The sequence below is a fragment of the Poecilia formosa genome, unplaced genomic scaffold (assembly GCF_000485575.1).
Source record: "Poecilia formosa unplaced genomic scaffold, Poecilia_formosa-5.1.2 Scaffold257, whole genome shotgun sequence".
NCBI classification, from domain to species: domain Eukaryota; kingdom Metazoa; phylum Chordata; class Actinopteri; order Cyprinodontiformes; family Poeciliidae; genus Poecilia; species Poecilia formosa.
In genome coordinates this window covers 597,133-611,484 of record NW_006800196.1, presented here as the reverse complement: position 1 = coordinate 611,484, position 14,352 = coordinate 597,133, and the positions used below count along the sequence as shown (strand labels likewise).

Here is a 14,352-nt window from a genome sequence, read left to right as displayed (position 1 = left end):
AAAAATGCTGATGTACAATAATGTCATTTTTGACGTGCGTCAGTTTTTGCCACAAAGGTATTGGAAGATGACAAAAGACAAACGGAGTAAGCATTCCAATAGTTTAGCTAAACCTATTGGAATTGCAGTTTTCCTTCAAAAGTTCTTGCCACAAGCTTTTACACTATCAAAATGATCTGATACGAAAAAGAAAAGCAAAAAAGAACAAATATGCCAAAGGGGAAAATGTGAAAGGTAAAAGAAGATAAAATGAAAGCCATTAACTTAGACATACTATGGAACAGACTCTGACGCTTCTAATTTTATGCCTCAGTGATCATAAAACAACAGCTCTAAAAACAACAGGCAACCAAAAAATGTGCATAGTAAAACATTTTGCTGAAAAATACTAGCTCCATTGACAGCTTTTTACTTCTTTTGAACTAGTCAGCAACAGTACTGAGATTGAACAAAGCTGCTCTTTTTTTTTTTTTTATCTGGTAACATTTAGGGAATAAATCTGCTGCTTCAGCCAAAGTATAGCAAGTCTCTGGGTGGTCCTTAATTGTGGCTCAGACTGTTAAATAACTGCAAAATAAAGGTTTTGCACAGCTTGTTGACTCATCTACGTCTCATTTTCCAGTTTTGATGGCGACTGCTTGGAAAACAATACAGATGTCATGATGGACAAGTCCAAGACCTGGGGCCGGTCCATAGAGGACCTGCACGGAGGGGGTACCCTGCCACCCAACATCACGGGGAACGGCATCACTCGTGGCGGCCGACACTCCACGTTACGGTACTACAAACATCACTGCGCGTTTCTACATTTACCTGATGGTGACAAAGTTACCCAGCAGCTGTGTTCCTTCCCCATTTTCTGTTTTCAGCATTTGGCTTAAGCAGTGTGATTATTTTGAGAAGTCACACATTTCTTATGATGCCTCAGCTGCCTCTTTGTGTAGTCATGGGGTCTCTAAGACTTTAAATGGCTTAGAACACATGGAAGGGGGAAAAAATCTTTTTGTCTGGATTTTTCTTTTTTGATTTTGGCTGCCCAGACTCATGATTATAACACATTACTGACAGTTTTTCAGGCGACACACTAGATCTTTTTGTAGGTCATTTTTCTTTCCGGGGCAATATTTATAAACACCAAACTAACTCCAAATCCTCAGTACACAGGATTCCACTGCTGTTTATTCACAAGGCCCTGGCTAATATATACTTTGAAGCCCAAATCCAACTCGTTCATGCATCATTTCTCTAATTCCCACTGTCATGGCTTTATTCTCTCAGTACAGAAGTCGTATTGACGTCTGTTGCCTCTAATCCTTAATTTGAAGAGGTTTACCTGAGCACTTCGTACACAAAGAGCATTACTGAGTCAAGGGCCACATGAACTTTTGAGACCTTTGCGCGAAAATATTTGGGCAATTCATTGTGAATTGTTCTGTGGCAGTTTGACACACACACACACACACACATATGTAATATTTCTATACAATAAGACATATTTTACACGCTTTATTTCAACTATTAATTCAAGACTCAGACAAAGATATGTCTAACTAGTGTCTTGCAGACGTTTTCCCCCCTTAAACTTCCTGAAATGTTATGTTAATCCAACAAACAATCTATTTTACTGGTATTTGTGTGATAGACCAACACAGAGTGGAAAGGAACAATATGAAAAATGGAGTCCATCTCCAAGACATGTTAGACATGAGTAGATGTGTTGTAAAATTATCTGTTGCTGCAAATACATTGAAATCTTTTGTGACAGTGTCTCCCAGCAATGCACAACCAGAGACAGACTTTTTGAACATTTATCTTAGTAAATGGGATGAATACAAATGCAAATCATTACCTTGTTGCTACTTTCTGTTGGTCTGTCACAAAAAACACAGGCAAGAAATGATGTGAAGTTTGCTTTTTTAACATGACATAATTCAAAGATCGATTGTTGGAATGTCCGTCAGCTACCTACAAAACCTCTGGACAAAAGTGGTTTCCACCACTTCATCCTGGTGCTTTATTTGTCTTGTTCCAGTCCGTTAAGTAAATGGTGCTGGTTCTCTTGTGTCACTGCTCTGGAGTATGTTCAGTTTGTGAAAATGGTCAGTGTCTTCAGCTGTCTTGACCGTCTCTTCTGTTTTTTGTCGCCGTCTTCATCAGTAGTCATCTGCTCTTTTGTCCGCCACTCTTCGACAGCAGGCAGGTTGCCACTTCCCCGTTCCCTCTTGAGCACACATGATGCACATGAACACACAAAATGCTGCGACCACAGACTGCCGCTCACATATACATCCCCACACACAGCACCCCTTCCTTATTGTACTTTTTACCTCCCTGCTAGAGCTGTCTGGTTTATTTGTCCTGCTGTTTCTGTCAGGAAAGTGAATTATTTGTGAATCCTGCTCCCTCCTCCTAGTCCTCCTCATTCTCATGTGACTGAGCTCTGCTTCTCTTGGAGTAAATGGTTTGTTCTGCACTCATTGTTTCTGTTTGTGTGCTGCTTGTGTTACTCCTCGAATGACATTCCTGTGCAGAACTTAGCCTAGATTCTCAAATGGCTTCTACAGATCGCTTCTAGAAATGTTTCTGTGTTTTGATGAAGACAGAGAATCTACCTTTTGCTTTTTAGGTAGTATTAAAAATAATCTGTAGCTGGTTTATTAAAGCCAAACTAAGTCATTTGTATTTGCTTTCTTCAAATTGCCTCTTGTAGGATGCCGGGTTCGTTCAACTGTCCAAAGTTTACTCAGATGAAACGGTATGTCTGAGGAGTTAGGAGAGCGCTAGCAACATGTAGACATCTTAGTTCTGTATCTTATAGCCTGTAGTGTAGTTCTAGTGTTTGGTTTTTCCATGTGGCACAAATTAAACTGTTATTACTGGTCTGCATTGTTGAAAATACAAATATTTTAGACTTGTTCTCACATAAACCTAAAAATCTTTCCTGCTCAAACTGTTTTTGTCCTTCTCCAGAACATGAATCAGATTTTTCACAAAGCAAATTAACCTTGTTTGTTAATTTGTTTGGTCTGCATGTCAATTGGGACTTTTTTGTTTTGTTTTGTTTTGTTTTTTTGTCCCCAAGTCATTTACATATATGCCTTTATTGAATCTCAGTTCAATACATTGAAGTTTAAAACTACTGTGTTGTCATGTCTAAAGTAAAGTGACGCCATTTCTATATCCGACATTGTCTATGTTATTTTTGTGATGACGTTTCACTTGGATCACTCAGGCAGTTACATTTCTGATCCAGTGGTCTCATTTTCTTGGCAGCGATGTATATTTTATCATAGCTGGAGAACTGTGCAGCAGCTTTACTATGTTGCTCCAACACAGAGTCAACTGGTGTAAGAAAGCTGCGGTTATGTTCCATCAGCGTGTCGCCTATATAGTGCACATAGGTTTATCGTTTGTTTCTAAAGCGCAGTTGGATTCGTCACATGGCAATTACGTCTTTTACACGCAAGTATGTTTACGCATGTTTTGACATGATTCATAATTTCCTCCTTACATTTTTCAGTTCAATTCCAGTTAAAACCAACTGTCAAAGTTGAAGTTCTGCTTTGTAAGATTAGTGCTTGGCTTTGAATGTCTTAAATATGAATGACTAATGTTCCGACTGCGCTCTGCTTTCGCCGTCATTATGAACAGAAATCTGTAAACACAACAGCCAATTGAATTGTTTTTTATTTTTATTTTGGTGTAGTTATTCCCTTTTTTATTTATTCTCTTCTGTAAGGTATAAATTTGCTCAGCAGAACAGAGAACAAAAGGCTCGTTCAGACATGTCAAAGCACATTCATTTCCTGTGAATTTATTCCTGTTCTTAGTTCCACTTCACCTCTGTTAAGATGACGATTAATTGGGAGGGAAATCTTTCTTTTTTTACTCCTCTGTATTATTTTGGATAACTTGTCCAATATGCAGCTGTCATTTTGATTATTTTGGTTTTGTGAGGTACTTTTCCCTTAACTCTAACACATAATGTTTATGCAAGCTTTAAGATGACTTACTAACCATCTTCATCTGAAATCTGCTGCCTCCTTAAAAAAAAAAACTCTGCTGTGACTCACTGATAAGTTTTACCTACAGGCAGGGAGTCTGACAGGAATCAGCATGTCAAACTATCGCCTGAAGAAATGTTTTTCTACTGAACTTGGACTTGGAAATTGAAACTTGTGTTTGTAAAGTTTGCAAATAAACAGTTTTGCTTTAACTGGATCAGCACTTACGTCATCTCAGAAGCCTTGTTTTTTTTTTTGTTTTTTTTTTGTCCTCGTAAAGTTACAGAGTCACGGTGCTGCATGCAAATGACTGGCTGCTATTATGTTAGCTGTGATTGATATGTAAGTGAAGGACATCAAGCTAAAACAAAGCAGCCATCCTGTGGCCCCTGTGTGTGGCAGTAGATCATATAGCCTTTGTTTGTGGTATTGTAAGGTGGCTTGGCACTTTAACAGCCTCTCTGTACGAACAAGGCGCTGGGTTACTGTTCTCATTTACAAATAGCATCTGTTCTCTTGCTTATCCAGGCTTTTCCCACGTGTTCAGACACAAACCGACTTGACACTCCATTTAGAAACCCATGCACCATTTTCCCTTTTTAGCAACTTTTCTTCAATCTTTTCATTTTGTTTTATAGCTGCAGCACTCTGCCGAGCAGGAGAACGCTGAAAAACTCCAGACTCGTCTGTAAAAAGGACGACGTCCATGTTTGCATCATGTGCCTGCGTGCCATCATGAACTATCAGGTAAGCTTTCTTTTATCTGCAGGGACTACATGACCTTTCAGGCTGAAGCACAACCATCTATTTGAAGCTAAATTCAATTTGCTCCCCTGCTGTCCCTCCATATCTTATTCATCATGTACAATAATATTTAAAGTCTGCCCCCTTTTTAATCTGTTATTTGTCTTTGTCTCCATTATATTTGTGTTGCAGTACGGCTTCAACATGGTCATGTCACACCCACATGCTGTGAATGAAATTGCACTAAGTCTCAACAATAAAAATCCACGGTAAGATCAAGGAAGAAGTCGTGAAAATGTAATTGTTGGACATTAATCAAAGTGAAAGTTGGCAACACTTTGCAGATAATTAAAAATCAGTGAATAAAATCTGTTCTTTCCTTCCAAATGTTTTTTGTTGTGGCTGCTAGTTTGTTTTTAAGCAGTTAAATTTCTTACTGCAGTATTCTCAGTTTAGATTTCGTGCTTTAGTAAAATTACAACCATAGTTTCAGAGTATCAGCTGTGTCGTTTTGTACAAGTGCATTCGTTGCTCTGAGACACATCCATCAGGAAGGAAGGAAGATAAAAAGCTCTACCTGCAGACTCCTCTACACAGACAGATGCATAAAGAGATCACTGCTGGAAAGCCTCTGCTGTGTGCGTGCCTGTGTGTGTGTGTATGTGTGTGTGTGGATGGATTGATGCATGAGTTCTCAAACAATGCCCAAAGGTTACAGGATGTCCTGAAAAGTTGATGTGAAACCTCTTTGCATCACATGTCACATATTCTTTCCTTCAGGCAAATAAATCCTGCATCAATAAAATGAAAACAACACAAACATGCTGATACTCAACAAATGCCATGTTGATGATTTGATGCTCCTAATATAATCAACATAGCCTTGCAAAAGTATTAACACTATCTTGAACACTTGAACACATTGTCACATTATCACCACAATGTTTATTTTTATTGGGATTTTATGTGATGGTAATACCAAGTAGAGCATACGTTCGAGGCGAAAGAGAAATAATTATTTTACAAATGAAAGGCTAAAATGTATGGTGCCAATTCTGTATAGAACCATTATCCACTCCAATTACAGCTGCAGTATGTGACATTTTTATCCATTCTTCTTTGCAAAACAGCTTGATTTCAGTGTGATTGTCTCTCTGCACAGATTCTGGATTAGATTTGGGTGTGTACTTTGACTAGGATATTGTCATGAATATGCTTTGAGCTAAACCAGGGGTGTTCAGAATATGGCCCAGGGCCATTCGTAGCACTCCGAATTATATTGTTCAGTCCCAGATTACAACTAAAGACAGGATATAAATCTGCCCTGCAGCACGTGTAGTTGATGATCAGTTTTTAAAAATGCATAAATTTGGCCAAACGCAGAAAGCTCTTTAATGGAGGACTGACCCAAATCCAGTTCCTGTTGCTGAGTAAAGACGAGAATGTTTTTGTAAACCAATATCTTCACAATACTATAAATTTTGTGCTCTCATTTTTTTTTGCCCCACAAGTAGTTTTAGGGTTGAACCTCCACCGTAGTCTGCCATCTTCATGCAGTCTGTTACAGATTCTCTTCCAGTATTGCTCTGCATTTGCCTCCCATCTGTTTTCTCATCAACTCTGACCCGTTTTCCCGTTCTTGCTGAAGAAAAACTTCCCCACAGCATCACAGTCAAACAAATTGTCAAATGATTAATAATATTTTCCTGGACAATAGTTCCTGATTAGGATGATGTATACAGGGTGACGTACAATCGGTGTTTTCACACACAGAGTAATGTACTCTTCCACTCTCAGATAATGGATTTTTTTTAACCCTGCTTTAAAGTTAGACTTTTACTTGCAGAAAAAAAAAAAGCAAAACATCCTTCCAGTTGAAAATTATCCACTACGTTGTGTTGGTCCGTCTTATAAATTCAAAATAAACACACACTGAGGTTTGTGGTTGCAGCCATGAGTGTGGAAAAATTGATGACACTTTGCGAGGCGCTGCAGTGTTGTTGATGAGGGGTTATTATTATGATATTTAGTTAACACTACTGACTTTACATTTTAAGTTTATATTTGCTTCTCTACTGGCAAACATAACATTTGCTAACCTCTCCTGCCATAACTTTCTCTGTGGTTTTACAGAACCAAAGCTCTGGTGCTGGAGCTCCTGGCGGCAGTTTGTCTCGTGAGAGGAGGCCATGAAATTATTCTCTCCGCCTTTGACAACTTCAAGGAGGTATGACCAGCTTAAAGAATGGTAAACTGGGGATTCTTTAGGGAGACCCTTAAGTCTTTACATTCCGACTGTGTCGTTTCAAACAATCTCTCGGCCCTGGAGGAATGCTTCTCCGGCAGATTCCCCCTCGGCGTTGCTTCAAAGGGTTCAGAGATACCGGTCTGTCTGTGTAGCACAGGATAACCCACCCATCAGACAAAACCGCTCCGTGCGTGTTAACAAGATTCGTCAGGCGCATCAAAGCTCAGAAAAGCACAGCGACAGATGTTCAAGATAGCCTTCCTGACCTGTGGCTGTCTGGAGGGAGGTATCCTGGCTGCCAGGGAGAGAACTAGGGGCTAACCACAGCCTCATTTTAGCAAACATCTTACGAGCATAGAGCGAGCGCAGTTTATGTAATATTTACACCTCTGAATTAAATATTGAGTGTGGCGCTTTCAGCGACCGTGGCATTAGAGCGAGAGAAGAGCTCACCTAATGAGACGGAGGCTGAGAAATGTTTCTGATGGTGTGAAACCGCAGCAGCAGGGTCACAGATTTTGGGAGATTTTTTTTAATTTATTTTTTTCATAATTAGGCAGCGGAGTTAGCTTTATTTTACTGGAGATGATTTGCAGCTACAAAGAACTGGCTGCAGGCAGAAGCTTGAGGTTTTTAAATAACCACACTTCCTATTTCTACTGAATTCTTTATTATACTCTGTCCCAGTCTGCCTCGCTACCCTCCCAATGACCTTTCTGATCAGCCAAACATCACTCTACCCCATTTTTACGTCTTTCTGGATGTCTAGTTCTACTTTAAATAGGGTTTTTTGCCACAAAAACACTGCATTTCTTAGGTAAAGTTTGCAAAAAGTATACAGCGTCTGCTGTAAATAGGATTAAAACAGGCGTGTATGAATAATTTAGCTCAGCAGTAATCACTTTGAAGACTGAGAACAGTTTATCATCAGACTGTTTGATGGGTGTTTTTTCACTCGTACTGGTGGTTCATATGATGCAGCAGCTGCTAAAATCTTGAGTCTTACGTTTTACTCTTTCTTGCTAAGTTTATGATTATGGTTTCATAATAACACCGGTCACTAATTTCACGCACTCTTTTGCGTTGCAGGTATGCGTGGAGACGCAGCGGTTTGAGAAGCTTATGGAGTACTTCAAGAATGAAGACAACAACATTGACTTCATGGTGAATTCAAATAAACTCATTATTATACAGATGCATAACATACAGATGAGTTGATGCAGCACTCTGTGACCAAACAACTTCCCTAGCAATAGCCTTTTGTGGTTTACCTTCCTTATGGGGGGATATGTCAGGGTCTTCCTGCTGGAGAACATCATGTCAGCAGAAATAAATTCTTGAAATATTTCACGATGGACAAATTTCACTTTTTGAAAGTAATTACTGGAAATAGATTTTCTTTTTTTTAAGAAAAGTAAAATAAATGTGAGATCCACAGGTTGAATCATTTAGTGGACGAGACGGGCCCACAAAAAGCAACAAGGAGAACAGATAGTGACTGAATTAAAGTAAAAAAAAAAGTGTTCACACCTACACCTATTTAAACATTTCGAACAGCACTGCAGATATCCTCTTGTTAGACTAAACATTGAATAAACAACCTTTCTTTCCAATTTTGAGATAAACATTTAGCTGTCTCTGTATTTGTAAGAGTCCAGCCTGACTGATAAAGTGAAAACCAGTCGATATTGTGTCTGTCTGTCAGACGTCTGGCAAGTTTGTCTCCCTCCATCGCTTACAGAAACACTCCAGCTGATAGAACTTGTTGTGGCGTCAGATTCAACCCAGGATTAACTGACATAAATGATGACAGCAGAACAGGAAGCTGCACATAATTTCTATTTATTTAATTTTGATTGATTGATCTCTTACTGACATAATTATCGTACTATTTACCTGTTCCACTTCGGCATCATAGGGTGGAATATTTGCATCCAAACCATAAAACCCAAACTTGTTGGAGTTCATGGACTTTTTGCAATAAAAAGCAGCAAGAATCTGCAAGAGAAATGATTTGTCAATAGATCTGTAGACAGGATAATGTATCGTCTTATCCCGTGCAATGTTATGGGAGAACACAAAGTACTGTCTTTTTGGCAAAAGGGGGTTGTACAAAGTGCAATCTTTTTTTTTTTCCCTTAGAGAGTCAGTATCTGTTATAAAGTGTGAATTTATTTTCAGAATCTTATACATATTTAACAGACCACAACCAAATTTGTCCAAATATGAGAATGGTAGTAGCTTTCTTATTTACATCAATTAGATTATGTTAGGCATTCTTGTCTTGAAAGTGAAATACCATGTGTGCTACTTTTACTCAGCATTGTTACACTGTCAGAATCTTCTACTGGAAATCAGAATAATGAGCGCAAATCAAATTGTGTAGCATTATTTGTCTTCAATTTGAACTTATCTCTGCTAATTAAAAAAATGCTGTTTAACTGACTCTTCTGCTCGTCTCTTCACGTTCTTCAGGTTGCATGTATGCAGTTCATCAACATTGTTGTGCACTCAGTGGAGGACATGAACTTTAGAGTTCACCTACAGTACGACTTCACCAAGCTGGGCTTGGACGACTACTTGGACGTGAGTTGAGATTTACACAGAACTCCTTCTGAGTATTCCCAGCTAAAAGTCCTCAGTTACTGCACCCCTGAGATGTCCAGCATAGAGAAGCCATCAATAAAGGCTTTTCAGTTTTTTGGGTTTTGCAAACCTGCATATGTGAGATTGCTGCAGTCCCTGGGAAAGAAAGTGGACTTTAGTCACTATTTTTCTGTCTGTTTTACAGAAACTGAAGCACACAGAGAGCGATAAGCTCCAGGTTCAGATCCAGGCCTACCTGGATAACGTGTTTGACGTTGGAGCGCTGCTTGAGGATGCAGAGACCAAAAATGCTGCCCTGGAGCGAGTGGAGGAGCTGGAGGAGAACATGTCGCACGTGAGAACCCACAAGTGTTATTTTATTATATATATATAAAAAAAATCAACATTTATTTATTTATTTGTTTATTATACATGCTTCTTTTGTAAGTTGCACTGACATTTTTATATGCTCCTATGTGAACTTGTGCAACGTAATGTCGTTCAGCAGTGTCTTTGAGTTGATACTGAACGACACAGTGAATCTTGAGTTAATGCTCAGACATCTAGCACAAATTTGCTGCATGATTTGATTGGTCTATTGGAAAAGGTTAAATGCTCATTATAATGTTTTCCGTCATAGCAAACTGGTGTATCTGCAAAACATTAATCTCCTGAAGATTTCTAACTTATGAAGACATGAACATGATCAATGCGTTACATCGCTGCCCTCCATGACCTTGTTTGAGTTGGATATTGTCTCTGCAACATGTTCATCTGTGACCTTTGCCCCCTTTCACTCTCATAGATGACAGAGAAGCTGCAGGACATGGAGAATGAAGCCATGGCCAAGATTGTGGAGCTGGAAAAACAGCTGATGACGAGGAACAAGGAACTTGAAGCCATTAAAGTCAGTTCTTACTCCAACATTTTTTTTTTTTTTACTTAAATCTTCAATACTTGTTGGAAGTATGGTGCATACACTGCTACATTTCCCTGCAAAAGGATTGATAGCCCCAGGTTACAACCACAATCTACTTGTATTTTAATAGGCCAACACAAAAAATGGAAAGAGCAGGATGCATGCATTTTACATTTTTTACAGATGAAAAAATAAGGTGTATTAGATTACAGCACACTGTAGCCAGTTTGACTTCCTAACATCGCTAGCTCTTCTTTTTCCCTTTCCGTCGCCATGCAGGAAGTCTATAAAGACTCCACCTCGCAGATTCACTCGCTGAGGCAGATGCTTAAGGAGAAGGATGAGGCTATCCAGCGCCAGAGTAAGCTGGAGAAGAAGATCCACGAGCTGGAAAAGCAGGGGACCATCCGGATCCAGAAAAAGGGAGATGGAGACATCTCAATCCTGCCTTCTTCGCTGCCCGGGATGGAGGGTCTGCCGGGTGCCATGGTGGGGGCAAACGGGACGGCTGCAGGAGTCGCAGGAGGCATGTCTGCTGTACCTGCTCCCCCTCCTCCACCTCCTCCGCTGCCAGTCAACGGGCAATGTAGGTTTATAAACAGATCAGTTGCGTGCCTCAAATATTGAAAACCCAAATGAGTAAAAAGTGGTTTAGAAAAGTCATTTTCGTCCTTAAAATGTTTGAGGAAAACAAATGGTTCATATTAATCCCTCGTTGTCTCTCCCAGTGCCAAATGGACCATCGATGGAAATTCCCGCTGCAGCTGCCCCACCCCCACCGCCGCCACCCCCTCCACCGCCACCGCCGCCCCCCGGCCTCCCGTCAGAGACTTCTGCCCCTCTGCCTCCTCCACCTCCACCTATGGCGCCCCCGCTTCCCGGATGTGGGACGCCCACTGTGATCATGAATTCAGGATTGGCAGGTGAGGTTAATTTATCCTTTGGTTTTCATATCAATATAGCAAAAACATATTTCTCAATTAAATTAACAGGAATGTAAGATTCATGAGCTTTGTTGGACTTTTAAATGAAAGATTAAATGAAAACATGAAAACATTTTGTTCGATCTCCTAAGTTATCCCCTCTCTGAACTGTTAAGTCTTGAGTTAGATGTCTCATTTCTTTTAGGGTTTTTTTTTTTTTTTTTAATGGTGCGTCCCACGTTCACAGCTTCAGGTGTGTTCAGGTTAAATAACGATAACACTTTGGATGAACTCAGTATGCAGATAAACCTGTAAGATCTGTACGTACATGTGTATGAGTAAGCTGACTTTGTTGGCCTGTGAAAACTGAAACCTACGAATTGAAAACTCTTGCCTTAGCTTACTGACGCTCATGTAAACATTGCCACTGTTCCCGGCCGTTATGCTAACCTGTCTCTGAATTGTTTTCCTTCCCCGCCAACCAGAGGGACCCATCAAGCTTTTCTGTAGGTTCTTGCTGTCGAATTCAATGTCGTGTTTTCCCTCCACACCCCTTAACCATGTCATACACGTATTTCCCCCCCCCCCCGTGGTAGTTTCTCATTGGTTTTAAATGTGGTATCAGACAGGTAGAGACACCCCTGTTGAAATTACTTTTAGCTGTAATTTCAGCAAGAGGTGGTTGTACAAAGTACCGTCTCTGAAGTGTTGTGGACAAATGTATAGCTCACACAAGTTTTTATTTGAGAAGACAAAAAAACTGAAAAAAATGCTGAATTTCCCTTCCAGCTGCTCGATGAAATACAAATAGTTTGTGGTTGTAATAACATAACATATGGGCATCTTCACAAGATGCTTTACATAATGATGTAGGGCTCTAGAGTGCAACCACATTTCTCAGTGGTACAACTAAAAAAAAATAAATAGAAATTAAGGCCGCGCCAGTTCAACCAGTCGCAGATAAACTCAGTGGATGTAGCAGGATGAGCAGAGAAAATATAGACTAGTTGAGTTCTGAGCCGTCAGAAACTCATTACCAGTTCTGCAACTTGGAGCCATCAACCTCAAGGTTATGTCAAGTCTGAAGATGGCATAAGATTAAGACAAAAGTGTATAGATTTTGAAGACAGTGGCTTGACCAGTTTTCCTTGTTAAGATACATTAAAACTGATAATAATAAAAAAAAAATGCATTTTACTGGGAAAGGTTTAGGAAGGCCATGTCTGGTAAGTGGTCAGTAGTGATTGGCTCTTGTACAAAACATTTCCAACTGAAATGCTGATAGAGCACATAATGAAATGTTCGCTTTGAGATGTTCAGAAGGTGTTTAGAAATTTTTTATTTCATGCTTTCATGCATCTGTTTTTTGTTTTTGAGATGTTTTTAAATTAAAATTTCAGCTCACCAGCACACTTGACAGTTTTCTAAGAAGATGCCAATTTCACTTCAAGTAAAGAACTTTGTTTACTAGATTGTTAATTAATGATTTACAAGTTAATATTGCCCTAATGGGCAGTGATTAAGCACAAAATCACAAAGCGAACCTGTAAAACTGCTACGTTAAATGCAGCAGTAACTTTTGCGCTGATGCACCTGAGAAAAATGTTAGGTACTCCTGACTGTAAACAGTGAGTCCAGATGCCTGGAAGATCCGCTGTGAACCCTTTAAAAAAAAAAAGAAAATACCACATTCAAAACTTGTGAATGGTTTTGCTTCACTCTTGACTGTAGTACTTTGACCGTCTGACGTTTTGTATGAATGACGTGTCACAATCTTAAAAACAAGTTTGTTGCATGCCGATACTCATTGAGCTGCTGTGGCACGCAGATGGTTAAGTTGATGGGAATCGTGTGTAGCTGGAATGCTGTTTGCCTTTCCCATGATGGCCTTATCTCTCACTGCGTCGCTGCTGACACCTTGTCGGCACGGCGATGCAGGACGCCGCCTCAACGTTCAGGTTCAATGGAGCAGCTCTTGTCGCTACAAATAGCTTTAATCTGCACAGCAAATAGTTTGACCCCAGGCCTGGCGAGTAATCCTGGACCATATGCACAATTTAGTGAACAGATATAGCCTTTGGCCATGTTCCTCTGCCAGGAGGCTCAGCTTGAATAAAGAGAAGAAGGAAACCATCCTGTTTTAATCGATGGACATCTGTGTTCTCTGCTAAAACATTTGAAGTGTTCAAAATGAATGTTTTCAGAAATCAGATGTTTCTTGTTATAGATCCCGTCTCCTGCATGTGTGTGGCTACGTTCTTATGGACCCTTATAGTCGATCAAGACATATTTTTAATTTCCCTTTGTGTCATTTAGCTGTTAAGATCAAGAAACCCATCAAGACAAAGTTCCGCATGCCTGTCTTCAACTGGGTCGCCCTGAAACCAAATCAGATCAACGGGACCGTCTTCAACGAGATCGACGACGAGAGGATACTCGAGGTAAAGGCCCGCACTCAGAACAGGGTCTCTGTTTCGACCTGCTTCCTATCCTAATAAAATAAATAAATAAATAAAACCTCTGGTGTCTTTTAGGACCTGAATGTTGATGAGTTTGAGGAGATGTTTAAGACCAAAGCTCAGGGCCCATCCATCGACCTCACCACGAACAAGCAGAAGGTCACTCACAAGGGACCCAACAAGGTGGCCCTGCTGGACTCCAACAGGGCAAAGAACCTGGCTATCACTCTGAGGAAAGTGGGCAAGACGACCGAGGAGATCTGCAAGGCCATTCAGCTGTAAGCCTCCGACATTTGCTTGTTTATTTTGCATCTATCTGATTTAGAAACAGTATCTGTGAAATAACAAAGCATATAAAAGGGTTCATGTGCAGTCTTGGAAAAATCCATTCTTCTTTCAAAAGAAGTATGGGAAAAAAAGGAAATGTTTGGAATTCCACAGTTAATCCGTCATTCAGTTCAAAATGACT

At 40.0% G+C, this 14,352-nt stretch overlaps 1 protein-coding gene across 13 annotated transcripts in view; it reads left to right on the top strand.

Moving 5' to 3' along the window:
• Positions 1–14,352, top strand: part of fmnl2a (formin-like 2a) — a 56,295-nt gene that overhangs the window by 33,792 nt on the left and 8,151 nt on the right. For 4 of the 13 annotated variants that reach the window (XM_016680810.1, XM_016680817.1, XM_016680813.1 and 1 more), the window contains exons 6-20: positions 623–778; positions 2,158–2,196; positions 2,711–2,755; positions 4,643–4,751; positions 4,941–5,017; positions 6,882–6,975; positions 8,086–8,160; positions 9,472–9,582; positions 9,788–9,937; positions 10,388–10,489; positions 10,781–11,087; positions 11,230–11,424; positions 11,910–11,930; positions 13,741–13,865; positions 13,959–14,161. In XM_016680810.1, coding sequence (XP_016536296.1) covers positions 623–778; positions 2,158–2,196; positions 2,711–2,755; positions 4,643–4,751; positions 4,941–5,017; positions 6,882–6,975; positions 8,086–8,160; positions 9,472–9,582; positions 9,788–9,937; positions 10,388–10,489; positions 10,781–11,087; positions 11,230–11,424; positions 11,910–11,930; positions 13,741–13,865; positions 13,959–14,161 — 1,809 coding nt within the window. The remainder of the gene's footprint in view (positions 1–622; positions 779–2,157; positions 2,197–2,710; positions 2,756–4,642; positions 4,752–4,940; positions 5,018–6,881; positions 6,976–8,085; positions 8,161–9,471; positions 9,583–9,787; positions 9,938–10,387; positions 10,490–10,780; positions 11,088–11,229; positions 11,425–11,909; positions 11,931–13,740; positions 13,866–13,958; positions 14,162–14,352) is intronic. The other 9 variants (XM_007570278.2, XM_007570281.2, XM_007570279.2 and 6 more) reach the window with 5 other exon arrangements.